The sequence below is a fragment of the Hippopotamus amphibius genome, chromosome 9 (assembly GCF_030028045.1).
Source record: "Hippopotamus amphibius kiboko isolate mHipAmp2 chromosome 9, mHipAmp2.hap2, whole genome shotgun sequence".
NCBI classification, from domain to species: domain Eukaryota; kingdom Metazoa; phylum Chordata; class Mammalia; order Artiodactyla; family Hippopotamidae; genus Hippopotamus; species Hippopotamus amphibius.
The window spans coordinates 42,916,062-42,931,448 of NC_080194.1; the positions used below are offsets into that span (position 1 = coordinate 42,916,062).

Genomic DNA, 15,387 nt, shown 5'->3' on the forward strand with positions numbered 1-15,387 from the left:
GCACAATATAATTGAAGTTAAGGTAAAAAAAATTATCAATATATTATTTTAGATTACATAAGAAACTGTCTACTTATTTTTCTACTCATTTCATAAAATGAGGTATTAATCTCATGTTACATATTAAACATGTATTTACAAATTTTTAGACTTTTCCTTTTATGAAAAATAAAGATTTATTTTGTTTAGATTTAATTATGTAAGAAAAAACAAGTTCTAACAACATATTAAATGACCTATTTGACTTGAGGACCAAACAGAATTTCTTTGAAAAGATGAAATTTAACACTTGTTCATGATAAAAACTCTCAAGAAACTAGCAGTAGAAGGAAACTTCCTTAACCTAAAAAGGATATATACAAAAGGCCTACAGATAACATACTTCTAATGGAAAGTGAATGCTTTCCCCCTAGACTGGGAATAAGGCAAGGATGTCCTCTCCCACCAGTCCTTTACAACATTATGTTCATAGTCCCACCTAGTACAAAAAGGCAAGAAAAAGAAGCAAAAGGCATACAGGCTGGACAGAAAGAAATAAAACTACTTTCATTCACAGATGACATGATTGTCTATGTAGAAAACCCCAAAGAATCTACAAAGAAAAAAACAACAACCCTCCTGGAACTAATAAAGTTTAGCAAGGTTGCAAGATACAAAGCCCACATAGAAAACTCAATTGTTCTCCTATGCACATGTAATGAACAACTGGAATTTGAAACTTAAAAAAAAATTAGGAAAGCACTGGGGGGAAAATGAAGTACTCAGGTATAAATCCAACAAAATATTAATATGTGTAAGAACTGTATGTGGAAAACTCCAAAACACTGATGAAAAAAATCAAAGAAAATCTCATGTTAATGGATTAGAAGAGATCACATTGTTAAGATGTCAATTATTCTGAATTTCATCTATACATTCATTGCAATCCAAATCAAAATTCTATAAAGTTTTTCTGCAGATATCAAAAGACTGATTTTAAAATGTATATGGAAAAGTAAAGATACTATACTAGCCAAAACAATTCTGAAAAATGAGAACAAAGAGACTCACATTACGAGTTCAAGGCTAATTACTACACTATACTAAAATGTTACAGTGTATTACTGGCAAAAGAATAGACATAGATAATGGAAAAGAAAAGAGCCCCAAAATAGATCTATACAAATACAGTAAATTGATTTCTCACAAAGCACAAAGGCAATTAGATGGAGAAAGGATAGTCTGCATCAACAAATGCTGCTGGAACAATTGGATGACCATATGTCAAAAAATGAACGTTAACACATACAACTTACACAACAATTAACTCAAAATAGTTCGCAGACAAACATAAAAGCACATAAAGTACAAAACATGTGGGAGAACACAAAAGAAAATCTCTTTGACCTCTGGCAAAGAATTTTTGCATACAACACCAAAAGCAAGGTACATGAAGGAAAAGTGATAAATTGGACTTTATTAGAATTAAACTCTTTCCTTTAGGAAAGACACTGTTAGAATGAAAAAAAAAAAAAACCCAAAAAACCAAAAAACAAACAAGCTGCAGACTAGGAAAAATACATGCGAATCACATATCTGATAAAGGACTTATATCCACAATATATACAGAGCCCTCAAAACTCAACGACAAGGAAAAAACCAACCCAATTTTTAAAATGAGCAAAAGATCTGAACAAACACTTCATTAAGAAGACGTAAGGGGACTCCCCTGGTGGCACAGTGGTTAAGAATCTGCCTGCCAATGTAGGAGACATGGGTTTGAGCCCTGGTCTGGGAAGATCCCACATGCCACGGAGCAATTAATCCCGTGCACCACAACTACTGAGCCTGTGCTCCAGGGCCCTCGAGCCACAACTACTGAGCCCTCGAGCCACAACTACTGAAGCCCATGCACCCAGAGCCCATGCTCCGCAACAAGAGAAGCCATTGCAATGAGAAGCCCATGCACCACAACGAAGAGTAGCTCCTGCCTGCCACAACTAGAGAAAGCCCACACACAGCAACGAAGACCCAATGCAGCCAATAAATAAACAAACAAATAAATGATGTAGGGATGGCAAATAAACATATGAAAAATGTTGAACATCACTTGTCATTATGGAAATGCAGATTAAAACAATGAGATACCACCACACACCTTCAAATCCAAAAAAATACTATAATATCAAATGTTAGAACATAGGGCCACAGGACACACCTGTGCTGGTGGAAATGTAAAATGGTACAACCACTCTAGAAAACAATTTGGAAATTTCTTTTTTTAAAAATAAATTTGTTTATTTACTTATTTATTTATTTTTGGCTGTGTTGGGTCTTCGCTGCCACAGGCGAGCTCTCCCTAGCTATGGTGAGTGGGGGCTACCCCTCGCTGTGGTGCACAGGCTTCTCATTGCAGTGGCTTCTCTTGGTGCAAAGTACAGGCTCTAGGTGCACGGGCTTCAGCAGCTGTGGCACAAGGGCTCAGTAGCTGCGGCTCACAGGCTCCAGAGTGCAGACTCAGCAGTTGTGGCACATGGGACTAGTCGCTCCATGGCATGTGGGATCTTTCCCGGACCAGGGCTAGAACCTGTGTTCCCTGCATTGGCAGGTGGACCTCCAACCACTGTGCCACCAGGGAAGTCCCTGGAAATTTCTTATAAAATTAAACACAGATATCCCATATAACTCAGTAATAGCACTCCTATGTATTTAGCCAAATGATGTGAAAACTTATCTCCACACAAAACCCTGCACACAAACGTTTCTAGCAGCTTTATTCATGAAAATAGAAGCAGCCAAAATATCCCTCAATAGGTGAACAGTTAAACTATGGTACATCATTACCACAAGAGAACCATTTAGTAATAAAAGCTATTAATTTACACAACTTAGATAAACCTTTTTTTTTTTTTTTTAAATTTTTGGCCATGCCACACGGCAGGTGGATCTTAGTTCCCCAACCAGGGACAGAACCCACGCCCCCTGAAGTGGAAGTCCAGAGTCTTAACTACTGGACCACCAGGGAAGTCCTGGATAAATCTTAAATGCATTTTGCCAAGTGTAAAAAAGCCAAATTGAAAAGTTATATACCTTGTGAAATAAAAGAAAATATTTATGTGTTGGTCTCTGTCCCTGGTTTCTGGCACAGAACTCATAAAACTCTTGTAAACAGAGGTGCTAGGAGAATTTATTTCTAACATTTAGTCTTTGACTCCAGTTCATGACACAGACTTCCTAAGTCCCACTGATTTTCCTGGCTGATAGCCGTGTCTTTTTTCTAATGATGTGACTCTTCATGGGCTCCTAGATGAGGGCTGGTCACCAGAAAGACCAAGCTATATTCTTGGAATTTTCCAGCCCCGTTTTTTTAAACTCCAGAGAGGAGAAAGGGTCTAGACACGGAGTTAATAATTGATCATACCCACTTGAGGAAGCCTCCATAAATATCCCAACAGTATGGAGTTCAGAGAGCTTCCAGGTTGGTGAACATGTTGAGATGGTGGGGGATAGGCACATCCAGAGAAGGCATGGAAGCCCTACACCCCTTGCCATGTACTTGCTCTATGCATCTCTTCCATCTGGCTGTTTCTGAGTTACATCCCCACTTAGAAGACTATTGCAGGAGAGGATTCTGGGAAGGTAGCAGAGTAGAAAGCACTAAGATTCTGTTTTCCAACACAAACAACAGATCCAATGGCAGAATCTGCCTCGTGTAACTATTTTGTAACTCTGAAGTCTTTTTTAAAGGTTGTAACTTTCAGAGAAACCCTGGATGCTAAATGAAGTTAATTTCAACCAATTTCTGCACTTAACTCAGCAGCAGTTAGCACCCCCCCCAGCCCCCCATCTCCCAACACAGTGGCAGGCAGCCATGAACTTGTTCCTATAGCAGCCTGCAGAAGACAGGGTAGGCAATAAGGACCCTGTGCTCCAAATATCAGGGATCTGTGCTCTGATCACTGATTGCTGCTTCTGATCAAGGAGGTGGAGACACAAAGGTGCAGAAACAGAGGTTGAACCCCTATTCCCCAATGAAGAAAAGTGAACAGAGCCTAAGGAACCTTTGGGACACCAACAAGTGGACCAATATGCACTGTGGGAGTCCTAGAAGTAGAAGAGAGAAAGGGACAGAGAAATTATACAAATAATGGTCCAAAACTTCCCCAGTTTGACAAAAGACAAGAATATAAACAGCCAAGAAGCACAACAAATTCTAAGTAGGATGAACTCAGAGGCCCACACTGAGACACATTATAATCAATCTCTCAAAAGCTAAAGACAAAAAGAGAATCTTGAAAGCAGCAAGAGAAAAAGCAAATAGCCACATACAAGGTATCTTCAATAAGACTATCAGATTTTTCAACAGAAATTTAGGAGGGCAGAAAACAGTGGGTTGTCCATATATTCAAAGTGCTAAAAGAAAAAATAACCTGCCATTGAAAATACTGTATGTAGGGGCTTCCCTGGTGGTGCAGTGGTTAAGAATCTGCCTGCCAATGCAGGGGACATAGGTCCGAGCCCCGGTCCGGGAAGATCCCATGTGCCGCGGAGCAGCTAAGCCTGTGCACCACAACTACTGTAGAGCCTATGCTCCAGAGCCCATGAGCCACAACTATTTTTTTTAAATAAATTTATTTATTTATTTATTTATTTACTGGCTGTGCTGGGTCTGCATTGCTGCACGCGGGCTTTCTCTGCTTGCGGCAAGCGGGGGCTGCTCTTTGTTGTGGGGTGCGGGCTCCTCATTGCTGTGGTTTCTCTTGTTGCAGAGCATGGGTTCTAGGCACGTGGGCTTCAGTAGTTGCAGAACATGGGCTCAACAGTTGTGGCTCACAGGCTCTAAAGCTCAGGCTCAATAGTTGTGGCACACGGGCTTAGTTGCTTCTCAGCATGTGGGATCTTCCTGGAGCAGCGATCGAACCCATGTCCCCTGCATTAACAGGTGGATTCTTAACCACTGAGCCACCTAGGAAGCCCCGAGCCACAACTATTGAGCCCATGTGCCACACAAGTACTGAAGCCCACGTGCCTAGAGCCCATGCTCTGCAGCATGAGAAGCCACAGCAATGAGAAGCCCATGCACCACAATGAAAAGTAGCCCCCACTCACCGCAACTAGAGAAAGCCTGTGCATAGCAATGAAGACCAATAAATAAATAAATAAATGTATATATGTGTGCATGTATATATATATATATAAAAGAAAATACTATATGTAGCAAAACTATCCTTCAAAAGTAAGAGAGATATTAAAATATTCTCAGATAAAAGCTGAGGGAGTTCCTGACTACTAGATCTACCCTGTAAGAAATGCTCAAGGGAATCCTAAAGGTGAAATGAAAAGACACTAGACAGTAACTTGAAGCAGTATAAAGAAATAAAGATCTCACTAATGCTAAGCATACGGGCAATTATAAAAGCTAGTATTATTGTAACAGTGATTTGTAACTCCACTTTTTGTTTTCTACATAATTTAAGAGACTAATACATTTCTTTAAAAAATTATTAGTCTAAAAGCTAGTGTTATTGTTACTTTGTTTTGTAACTCCACATACTGTTTTTTATATTTTTTTTATATGTATGAGACTAACAAATCAAAAAAGTTTTAGTTTGTTTTTGGATCCATGATATACAAAAACATGATTCTGTCACATCAGTAAATGAAAAGGTTAGAGATAAAGCTATAAAAGAGCAGAGTTTTTGTAATGTTTCTGAAGTTAAGCTGGTGTAAATTCAAATTAGAGTTTTATAACTTTATAATGTTAAATATAACCACAAAGAATATACACAAAACAAAGTAAGAAGAAAATCAAAATGTTTCACTACAAAAACTGAGCTAAACACAAAAGAGACAATAATGCAAAATGACAAGGAAGTAAGTACATCCTTATGAGTAGTTACTTTAAATGTAAATGGATTAAACTCTCCAATCAAGAGACTGAGAGACTGGCAGATAGATTAAAAATCATAATCCAACTATATGCCATCTACAAGAAACTCTCTAGACTGCAGCAGTATTCTGGCAGAGATGATGTGAGTTTGAACTGTGTGGAGACACTGGAGAAAGAGAGAACCAGACTGATTATAAACTTATTTGGCAGGGAAAATTGACATGACTGGTAATGGTCGAGCTACAGAAGAGATAAGAAGGAAGGCGACAACAAAGATGACCCTTTGGATTTTGGCCTTATACAAATGGACAGATCATGGTATCTCCTCCAGGGATAAATACCCTGGTAGGCTATTTAATGGCAGAAAGGGTTGTTGGATTATAATACAAATGATACTAGGTTTAGCAGAAGTATAAGAAAAGAGGAGAAGTCACTAACTCTCCTAAAGTGAGAGACGTCAGGAAAACCTACGTAAACTTAATAAGCACATTGGAACTGGATCTGAAAGAGCAAACAGGAATTTGACCAACTGAGGAAAGAAGAAGAAATTCCAGGGTTTGGCATAATTTAGGTTAAAAAAGTTTGTGATAAACTCTTCCAAAATATAGCAGAAGGAGGAACACTCCCAAACTCATTCTACAGGGTCACCATCACCCTGACACCAAAACCAGGCAAAGATGTCACAAAAATAGAAAATTACAGGCCAATATCACTGATGAATTTAGATGCAAAAATCCTCAACAAAATACTAGCTAACAGAATTCAACAGCACATTAAAAAGATCATACACCGTGATCAAGTGCGGTTTATTCCTGGAATGCAAGGATTCTTCAGTATACACAAATCAATCAATGTGATACACCATATTAACAAACTGAAGGATAAAAACCATATGATAATCTCAATGGATGCGGAAAAAGCTTTTGAGAAAATTCAACATCCATTTATGAGAAAAACTCTCCAGAAAATAGGCATGGAAGGAAATTACCTCAATGTAATAAAAGCCATATATGACAAACCAACAGCCAACATCATTCCAAATGGTGAAAAACTGAAAGCATTCCCTCTAAGAACAGGAACAAGACAAGGGTGTCCACTCTCACCATTATCATTCAACATAGTTTTGGAAGTATTAGCCACAGCAATCAGAGAAGAAAATGAAATAAAAGGAATTCAAATTGGAAAAGAAGAAGTAAAATTGTCACTCTTTGCAGATGATTTCATATTATACATAGAAAACCCTAAAGATGCTACCAGAAGACTACTAGCACTAATTGATGAATTTAGTAAAGTAGTAGGATAGAAAATTAATGCAGAGAAATGTCTTGCATTCCTATACACTAACAACGGAAGAGCAGAAAGAGAAATTAAGGAAACTCCCCCATTTACCACTGCAACAAAAAGAATAAAATACCTAGGAAGAAACCTGCCTAAGGAGGCAAAACACCTGTAACGCAGGAAACTATAAGACACTGATGAAAGAAATCAAAGACCATACAAACAGATGGAGGAACATACCATGTTCTTGGATTGGAAGAATTAACATTGTGAAAATAACAATCTTATAGAAAGCAATTTACAGATTCAATGAAATCCCTATCAAATTACCAACAGCATTTTCCACAGAACTAGAAAAACAAGAAATCTTACGATTTGTATGGAAACGCAAAGGACCCCGAACAGACAAAGCAATCTTGAGAAGGAAAGACAGAGTTGGCGGAATCAGGCTTCCTGACTTCAAACTATACTACAGGGCCACAGTGATCAAGACAGGATGGTACTGGCACAAAAACAGAAAGGAAGATCAATGGTACAGAATAGAGGACTCAGAGATAAACCCAAGCACATATGGGCACCTTATCTTTGACAAAGGAGGTAAGAATATACAATAGAAAAAAGACAGCCTCTTCAATAACTGGTGCTGGGAAAATTGGACAGCTACATGTCAAAGAATGAAATTAGAACACTTCCTAACACCATATACAAAAATAAACTCAAAATGGATTAAAGACCTACATGTAAGGCCAGACACTATAAAACTCCCAGAGGAAAACATAGGCAGAACACTCTATGACATACATCAAAGCAAGATCCTTTTGGACCCACATCCTAGAATAATGGAAATAAAATGAAAAATAAACAAATGGGACCTAATGAAACTTAAAAGCTTTTGCACAGCAAAAGAAACCATAAACAAGACAAGAAGACAACCTCTAGAATGGGAGAAAATGCTTGCCAGTGAATCAACAGACAAAGGATTAATCTCCAAAATATATAAGCAGCTCATGCAGCTTAATACCAAAAAAGCAAATAACCCAGTCCACAAATGGGCAGAAGACCTAAATAGTCATTTCTCCAAAGAAGACATACAGATGGCCAACAAACACATGAAAAGATACTCAACATCACTAATCATTAGAGAAATGCAAGTCAAAGCCACAATGAAGTATCACCTCACACCAGTCAGAATGGCCATCATCAAAACATCTAGAAACAATAAATGGTGGAGAGGGTATGGAGAAAAGGGAACTTTCCTGCACTGTTGGTGGGAATGTAAGCTGGTACAGCCACTATGGAAAACACTTTGGAGGTTCCTTAAAAAAAGAAAAATGGAACTACCATATGACCCAGTAATCCCACTACTGGGCATATACCCAGAGAAAACCATAATCCAAAAAGAAACATGTACCATAGTGTTCACTGCAGCACTATTTACAATAGCCAAGACATGGAAGCAACCTAAATGCCCATCAACAGATGAGTGGATAAAGAAGATGTGGCACATATATACAATGGAATATTACTCAGCCATTAAAGCAATGAAATGGAGCTATATGTAATGAGGTGGATAGACCTAGAGACTGTCATGCAGAGTGAAGTAAGCCAGAAAGAGAAAAACAAATACCGTATGCTAACTCATATATATGGAATCTGAAGAAATGGTACTGATGAGCCCAGTGACAGGGCAAGAGTGGAGATGCAGATGTAGAGAATGGACTTGAGGACAAGGGGCTGGGGTGGGGGGCGAAGGGGAAGCTGGGATGAAGTGAGAGAGTAGCATAGACACAGATACACTACCAAATGTAAAATAGACAGCTAGTGGGAAATTACCGTATAACAAAGGGAGATCAACTCGATGATGGGTGATGCTTTAGAGGGCCAGGACAGGGAGGGTGGGAGTAGCGGGAGGGAGGGGATATGGGGATATATGTATAAATACAGCTGATTCACTTTGGTGTATCTCAAAAACTGGTGTAAGAGTGTAAAGCAATTATATTCCAATAAAGAGCTTAAAAAAAAGTTTGTGATATAAAAAACACTAGGGAAAATGTGGGAGAAGGGTTGGTGGGGTAAATTTTTACTTCTAAGCATCCAACTTGTTCTTTGAAGCTTACACTTCCACTTATATAGTGAATTCTTCTTTTGTGCTTAGGAGATAACTACTTTCAAAGAAGTTTTCCTAGAAGTTATTCTTGTTCTTTAAGAAAGACCCTTCAATGTCTTTTCTTTACTCAAGAGAAAAAGCACCGTTACTACTGTTGTGCTTAAAATAGAATCATAAAAACACATTTAAAAAGATGTTTCCTTGAAGAGTTACGGCCCTAATAATAATTGGGATATATCATCTAAAGTTAATTTACTGTACTTACACAAAACTCAGTTTCCTTTAATATACAGTAAGAGGTATAAAAGTTATCTCCCTGCAATATTCTTAGTTCTCCACTGAATGTTGCTATTACGACAGTTTAATAAGAGAAAGTATGTGCATAAATCCTGTTGGATTTAAACACAGAGGACATATTAAATGTCCAGTTTATATAATGCTGTTGCCAATATGAGTGTATAACTTGGAAGTTTGTTTAGTAAAAGGTATCCTCCTTTTAGGAGGCAAAAGGCCAAATCTACCTGATGTTAAATATTAAATGCCAGTTATTTAATCATTTTCAAGTTCACTTAAACCATTCCCCCCCCAGATAGTCTTGTTTACTCCTATAGAGTTCTTCCATTTATTCCCAACGCAATTTATATGCAAGTTGTAATCAAGAGAAAACCCTACTGACTAAAAGGCAGTGACTTAGCTTACCTCTTCTATTTCAAACGTTTTTACTTCATTTCCCATTTTTCAGTAGATTGTTTAACGACAAAATGATGGTTATACTTGCATGAATGTTTTTTCTTTCCCCTACATTTTGGGAATTTTTCTTTTCACATTGCTGGAAGCTATTAGTAAGAAAAACAATAGTTTTCACTGTGTTACAGTCATCTTCCAATAAAGATTAATATTATTTGCTGTCAAAAAATAAATGTGGGGGATTTATTGTATAATATTTAAAGCATTATCAACTGGAAAACATAAATGAGGACAGATTTTTGTAAAAAAATATACTAATTTTGGCTTATTTAGAATATTAAAGAGTCACTAGACATCATTAAAACTGTATTTTTATTCAATTCTTTAAAAATTAAAGTTCAAGGCTTGGATTAGCTGATATCTATTTGTAAACTTCTGATGAAGCATTTTATTGAGGGAGTGAACAAGCTAGTTGCTGTTGTTTTTAAACAAGAGAAGTGTTATATCAGTCAGCATGATTGAACTTGTCCGCTTGATCTCAAAGACAGCTGTAAAAGCAGTTCCTTCTTCAAGCAGAAACTGGAATGTATCAAATAAGCAGGCAAATAATTTCATGAGCTGGACCCTTAGTTATCTTAAAATAGAGGGGGCAATCCAGAAGAAACAGGAAATGTGACATCCAAGGCCAATGACATCCAAGGCCAATGACAGCCATTCTTCCTCATTTCTCTTGTTGTATGGAAAACATAACTAGTCATTAGAGTTAATATTTCAGTACTTACTATTTGTACTCAACGAACATTTAAAGCCACCATCTTATGCAGTGCATGCAACAGAAGTTTTAAAAGGCTAAGTAATTTGCATAAGATCATGTAGCTAGTTAAGCTTGGGTTCAAAACCAGGTCTTCTTTCAAAGCTTAAGACACATTCTGATATAACCATAGACTATCTCAAATCACTATATATTCTGGCTAAGAGCTGTCTGTAAGTTCTTTAGGACAGGGCTATAAAAATTTAGCAAAGTTCAGTGTTTGCTCAGTAAACAATTGTTGAACTTAATTCATTAACCATTTTGGTGAACAAATAAATATATACATTTTAAAATTTATAGTTTTTTTTTAGAGCAGTTTCTAGGTTTACAGAAAAACTGAGTAGAAAGTACAGAGTTCACATATACTCCCCTGCCTCACAGACTGCCGTAATATTAACATCTTGCATTAGTATAATACACTTGTTACAATTGATGAAAAAATGTTTTGACACATTATTAACTAAAGTTGACAGTTTATATTCGGATTCACTGTTTGTGTCCTACAGTTCTATAAGTTTTGACAGATGCACAGTGTCACGTATCCACCATTGCATTATCATAATAATTTCACTGCTTTAAAACTACCCTATGGGGGCTTCCCTTGTGGCACAGTGGTTAAGAATCCGCCTGCCAATGCAGGGGACATGAGTTCGATCCCTGCTCTGGGGAAATCCCACATGCTGTGGAGCAACTAAGCCCATGCGCCACAACTACTGAGCCTGCGCTCTGGAACCCACAAGCCACAACTACTGAAGCCCGCGCACCTAGAGCCCATGCTCCACAACAAGAGAAGTCACTGCAATGAGAAGCCTGCGCACCACAGCAAAGAGCAGCCCCTGCTCACCGCAACTAGAGAAAGCCCAGTGCAGCAACAAAGACCCAATGCAGCCAATAAATAAATTAATTAATTAAAATAAATATAAAAACTTAAAAAAAAACCACCCTGTGCGCCACCTATCCATCTTCCCTTCATCCTCCTCCATCCCAATCCCTGGCAAACACTGATCTTTTTACCATCTGTATAGTTTTGCCTTTTCCAGAATGTCATATAATTTAGAATCATATAGTATTGCAGCCTTTTCAGATTGGCTTCTTCCACTTTACAAGATGTCTGCTGTGTATCTGCTGTGTGTCTTTTAGTGGCTTGACAGCTCACTTCCTTTTATCACTGACTACTATTTCCATTGTCTAGAGGTACTACAAATTGTTTATACATTCACCTATTAAAGGACATCTTATCTGCTACCAAGTTTTGGCAATTATGAACAAAGCTGCTACAGACATTCATGTATAGGTTTTTGCGTGCACTTAAGTTCTGAACACATCTGGGCAAATATCAAGGTGTGCAACTGCTTGATTCTGTGATAAGACTGTGTTTAGCTTCCAAAAGTGGCTATACCATTTTCCATTCCCAATAACAATGGGACTCCATTCCACTGCTCCACATCCTAGACAGCATTTGGTGTTGTCAGAATTCTGAATTTTAGCCAAACAGGTGTGTAGTTTATCTCACTGACAACTCCATAATGACATACGGTGCTGAGCATCTTTCATATGCTTTTTGCCACCTGTATATCTTTTTTGTTGAAATGTCTTTTCAGGTCTTTGACCTACTTTTCAATTGGGTCATTTGTTTATTTATTGTTGAGTTTTAAGATGCATTTGTATAATTTGGATTCAAGTCCTTTATCAGATACATGTTTTGTAGATACTTTCTTCCAGTCTTGTCTTTTCATTCTCTTAACTGTGTCTTTCTCAGAGAAGACATTTTTAACTTAACATCTATATCTTTAACACTGAGTTCTCATTAATTAAGGTTACGGAATCTTTAGTCTTCAGGAATTAGATTAGTGGCAAAGGAAAAAACAAAGGCTCCGATGTTAGTTCTGATGATGGATTAAGTATGAAAACATGCACAGGTGGTATTTCACTCTAAAGCAGTGTAATTGTGAAAAAATACATATAATCTAACTTTTGTGAATAATAAACACAGAACTCTGAACTGAACTCTTCATAAAATGAGAAAGTTTTATGCAAATCATTGTTTCAGGATATAGCTGCTTTGAAAGTTTCAGTCATCATCATGTTCTCTTAAAATACGGATAATCTGTAATGATATCTCATTTCTACAAAAAATAATTTTTCATTCCTAATGCTTCTAACAATACCAGAAAAGAGAATAATTTTCACAAATTCAATTCAATAAATCTTTGTACAAAGTAACATGTTATCTTCTGTTTTTTTAAATGGTCCTTTATCAAGAGAAGGTTTTACAGCTATGTACAAAGTGCTACTAAGTAACAGAGAGCAAAAACCACTGAACAGATTTGAGAGAGAGGACTAGCAGGAGTCAGGGAAAGTTTCACAGAAAAAGTGATGTTTGAGCTGGGCGGTGAAGAGAGAAGTATAAAGGACTCCCCAGTGACCAAGGAGAGGGGAAAAGATATGCATAAACAAATGTGTCAAGTATAAAAATAGGAAGGAATTGGGAAGTCAGATAATACTGAGTTTAAATCCTGGTTTCATTAGGCTCTAGTAGTACAACGCTAAACAAGTCGTATCTCCTCTCTAACAGTTAATTTCCTTATCTGTAAAATGGAGGTAAATTCATGACTTACAGGGTATGTAAAGTTAAGTAAAGCTATTTTAATAAGCATTCAATAAGTGTTAAATTACCCACAGAAATTTAAAGGAGGAAGCAATAATCAGATCTTTATTTCAGAATGATGAACATGGTGCTGATGTGGAAGAGAAAGCAGGGTGATCCAATTAGGAAGTTATTGTATGCTCTAAGCAGTGGAAAGAGAAAAGAACAAGAGATCATCCAAAGCAAAACTGCAGCCTGGGAACTAACGACATGACAAAGGGGTAAGAAATAGAAATCAAGATTGATTACTATTAAGAATTTCTTAATACTGATCATAAATTTAAAAATCTAAAAGCTATGCTAAGGACTTCCCTGGTGGCGTGGTGGTTAAGAATCTGCCTGCCATGCAGGGGACATGGGTTCAGTCCCTGGTCTGGGAAGATCCCGCTTGCCACGGAGCAACTAAGCCCACACGCCACAACTACTGAGTGCATCTGCTACAACTACTGAAGCCCATGCATCTAGAGCCCATGCTCCACAACAAGAAAAGCCATCTCACTGAGAAGCTCATGCACCACAACAAAGAGTAGCCCCCACTAGAGAAAGCCCACGAGCAGCAACTAAGACCCACTGCAGCCAAAAAAAAAAAAAGGTGCTAACAAATTAGCTATGATACAAATACTATATGATTCTACTTAAATGAGGTAGTTTCACACAGAAAATAAAATGGTGGTTTTTATTTGGAGGGAATGGACACTTGTTGTTTAATGGATATAGAGCTTTAGTTTTACAAGATGAAAAAATTCTGGAGATGGTACAACAATGTATACTTAACACTAATGAACTGTATACTTAAAAATGGTTAAGATGACAAATTTTATGTGTATTTTAACACAGTGAAAAATAATTGTAAAAAAATTTTTTAAAAAATCACACACAAACTAAGGAGAGAGTCTGAGCTTTTCTTTCCACAAAGCACGAGTTCAGTCTTTCATACAATTTCATGTATGCATATACTAAAGTCGCTTCCAACACAGTTGCCTCCTCCAATAAAGGATAGCAACACATCACTTACACACACACACAAAAAGTATATATATAAAGGGAAGGCAGAAGTTTGATAAGAGGGATGTTAAGGGAAGGTTCTGTTTGTTACTTTAAAAGTGGATTTGATTCCCTGGTCAGGGAACTAGATCCTACATGCATGCCGCAACTAAGAGTTTGCATGCCACAACTAAGGAGCCCACATACTGCAACTGAGGAGCCAGTGAGCCACAACTAAGGAGCCTGCCTGCCACAACTATGAGCCAGCGCAACCAAATATATATATATATATATATATATATATTTTTTTTTTTTTTTTTTTTTTTAAAGAGGGATTGAAAACCAGGAGAAAATAGCTAACAGTTATAAAAATAAGGTTAACATAGCTGGAAAGAGTTAGGGTCAAGATGCATGGTTAATTAGAAAAATGAACACTGTTTCAAACAAGAAATGGAAGATAACGGAGTATCCAGATAAACTTAAAAGGAGAGGAAGGTTACAAAATTTAAATAATTTACTTTTTTAATTAGCATGAGACCTTTCAAAATGAACTAGTACATTTCAGAGTAGGGATCCCAAAGCTTTTATGATTGCACAATCTATCAGTAAAAAAAAAAAAAGTGTATATTCAGTTTTAAATAATACCCCAATGCTTTGTATTTACGTATTGTATCGATTATGAAACATACCAAAACCACAACTTTACAGGGATGAGATACATATTCAGTGACTAACTTTCCAATTTGATAGGTTCATGTGTTATATACCAAGAACTACTATCTCAAGACAGTTACAAGTTTAAAGCTCCTCATTATAAAAGTGGTTATATATCCATTATTAAATTGTCTTCTAGGTAATTACAAGTTATTTTTGGCTTGCTTTTTTCAGGTCTGTTTGAGCTATCATCATTTTTACATTATACTTAAGCTGATGAAAGGTTTTTGAAAGTGTTATCTCTGCTCTTTTCTTGGTGTTTGCTTGTTCTTGCATTATTAGAATTATCT

At 37.1% G+C, this 15,387-nt stretch overlaps 1 protein-coding gene across 6 annotated transcripts in view; it reads right to left on the reverse strand.

Annotated features, from left to right (window-relative positions):
* Positions 1 to 15,387, reverse strand: part of FCHSD2 (FCH and double SH3 domains 2) — a 291,030-nt gene that overhangs the window by 176,498 nt on the left and 99,145 nt on the right. The window contains exon 1 of one of the 6 annotated variants that reach the window (XM_057747583.1): positions 9,954 to 10,004. The exons of the other annotated variants lie outside the window; for them this stretch is intronic. Coding sequence (XP_057603566.1) covers positions 9,954 to 9,989 — 36 coding nt within the window. The 5' untranslated portion in view covers positions 9,990 to 10,004. Of the gene's footprint in view, positions 1 to 9,953; positions 10,005 to 15,387 lie in introns of those variants that run through there. 6 annotated transcript variants of the gene reach the window in all.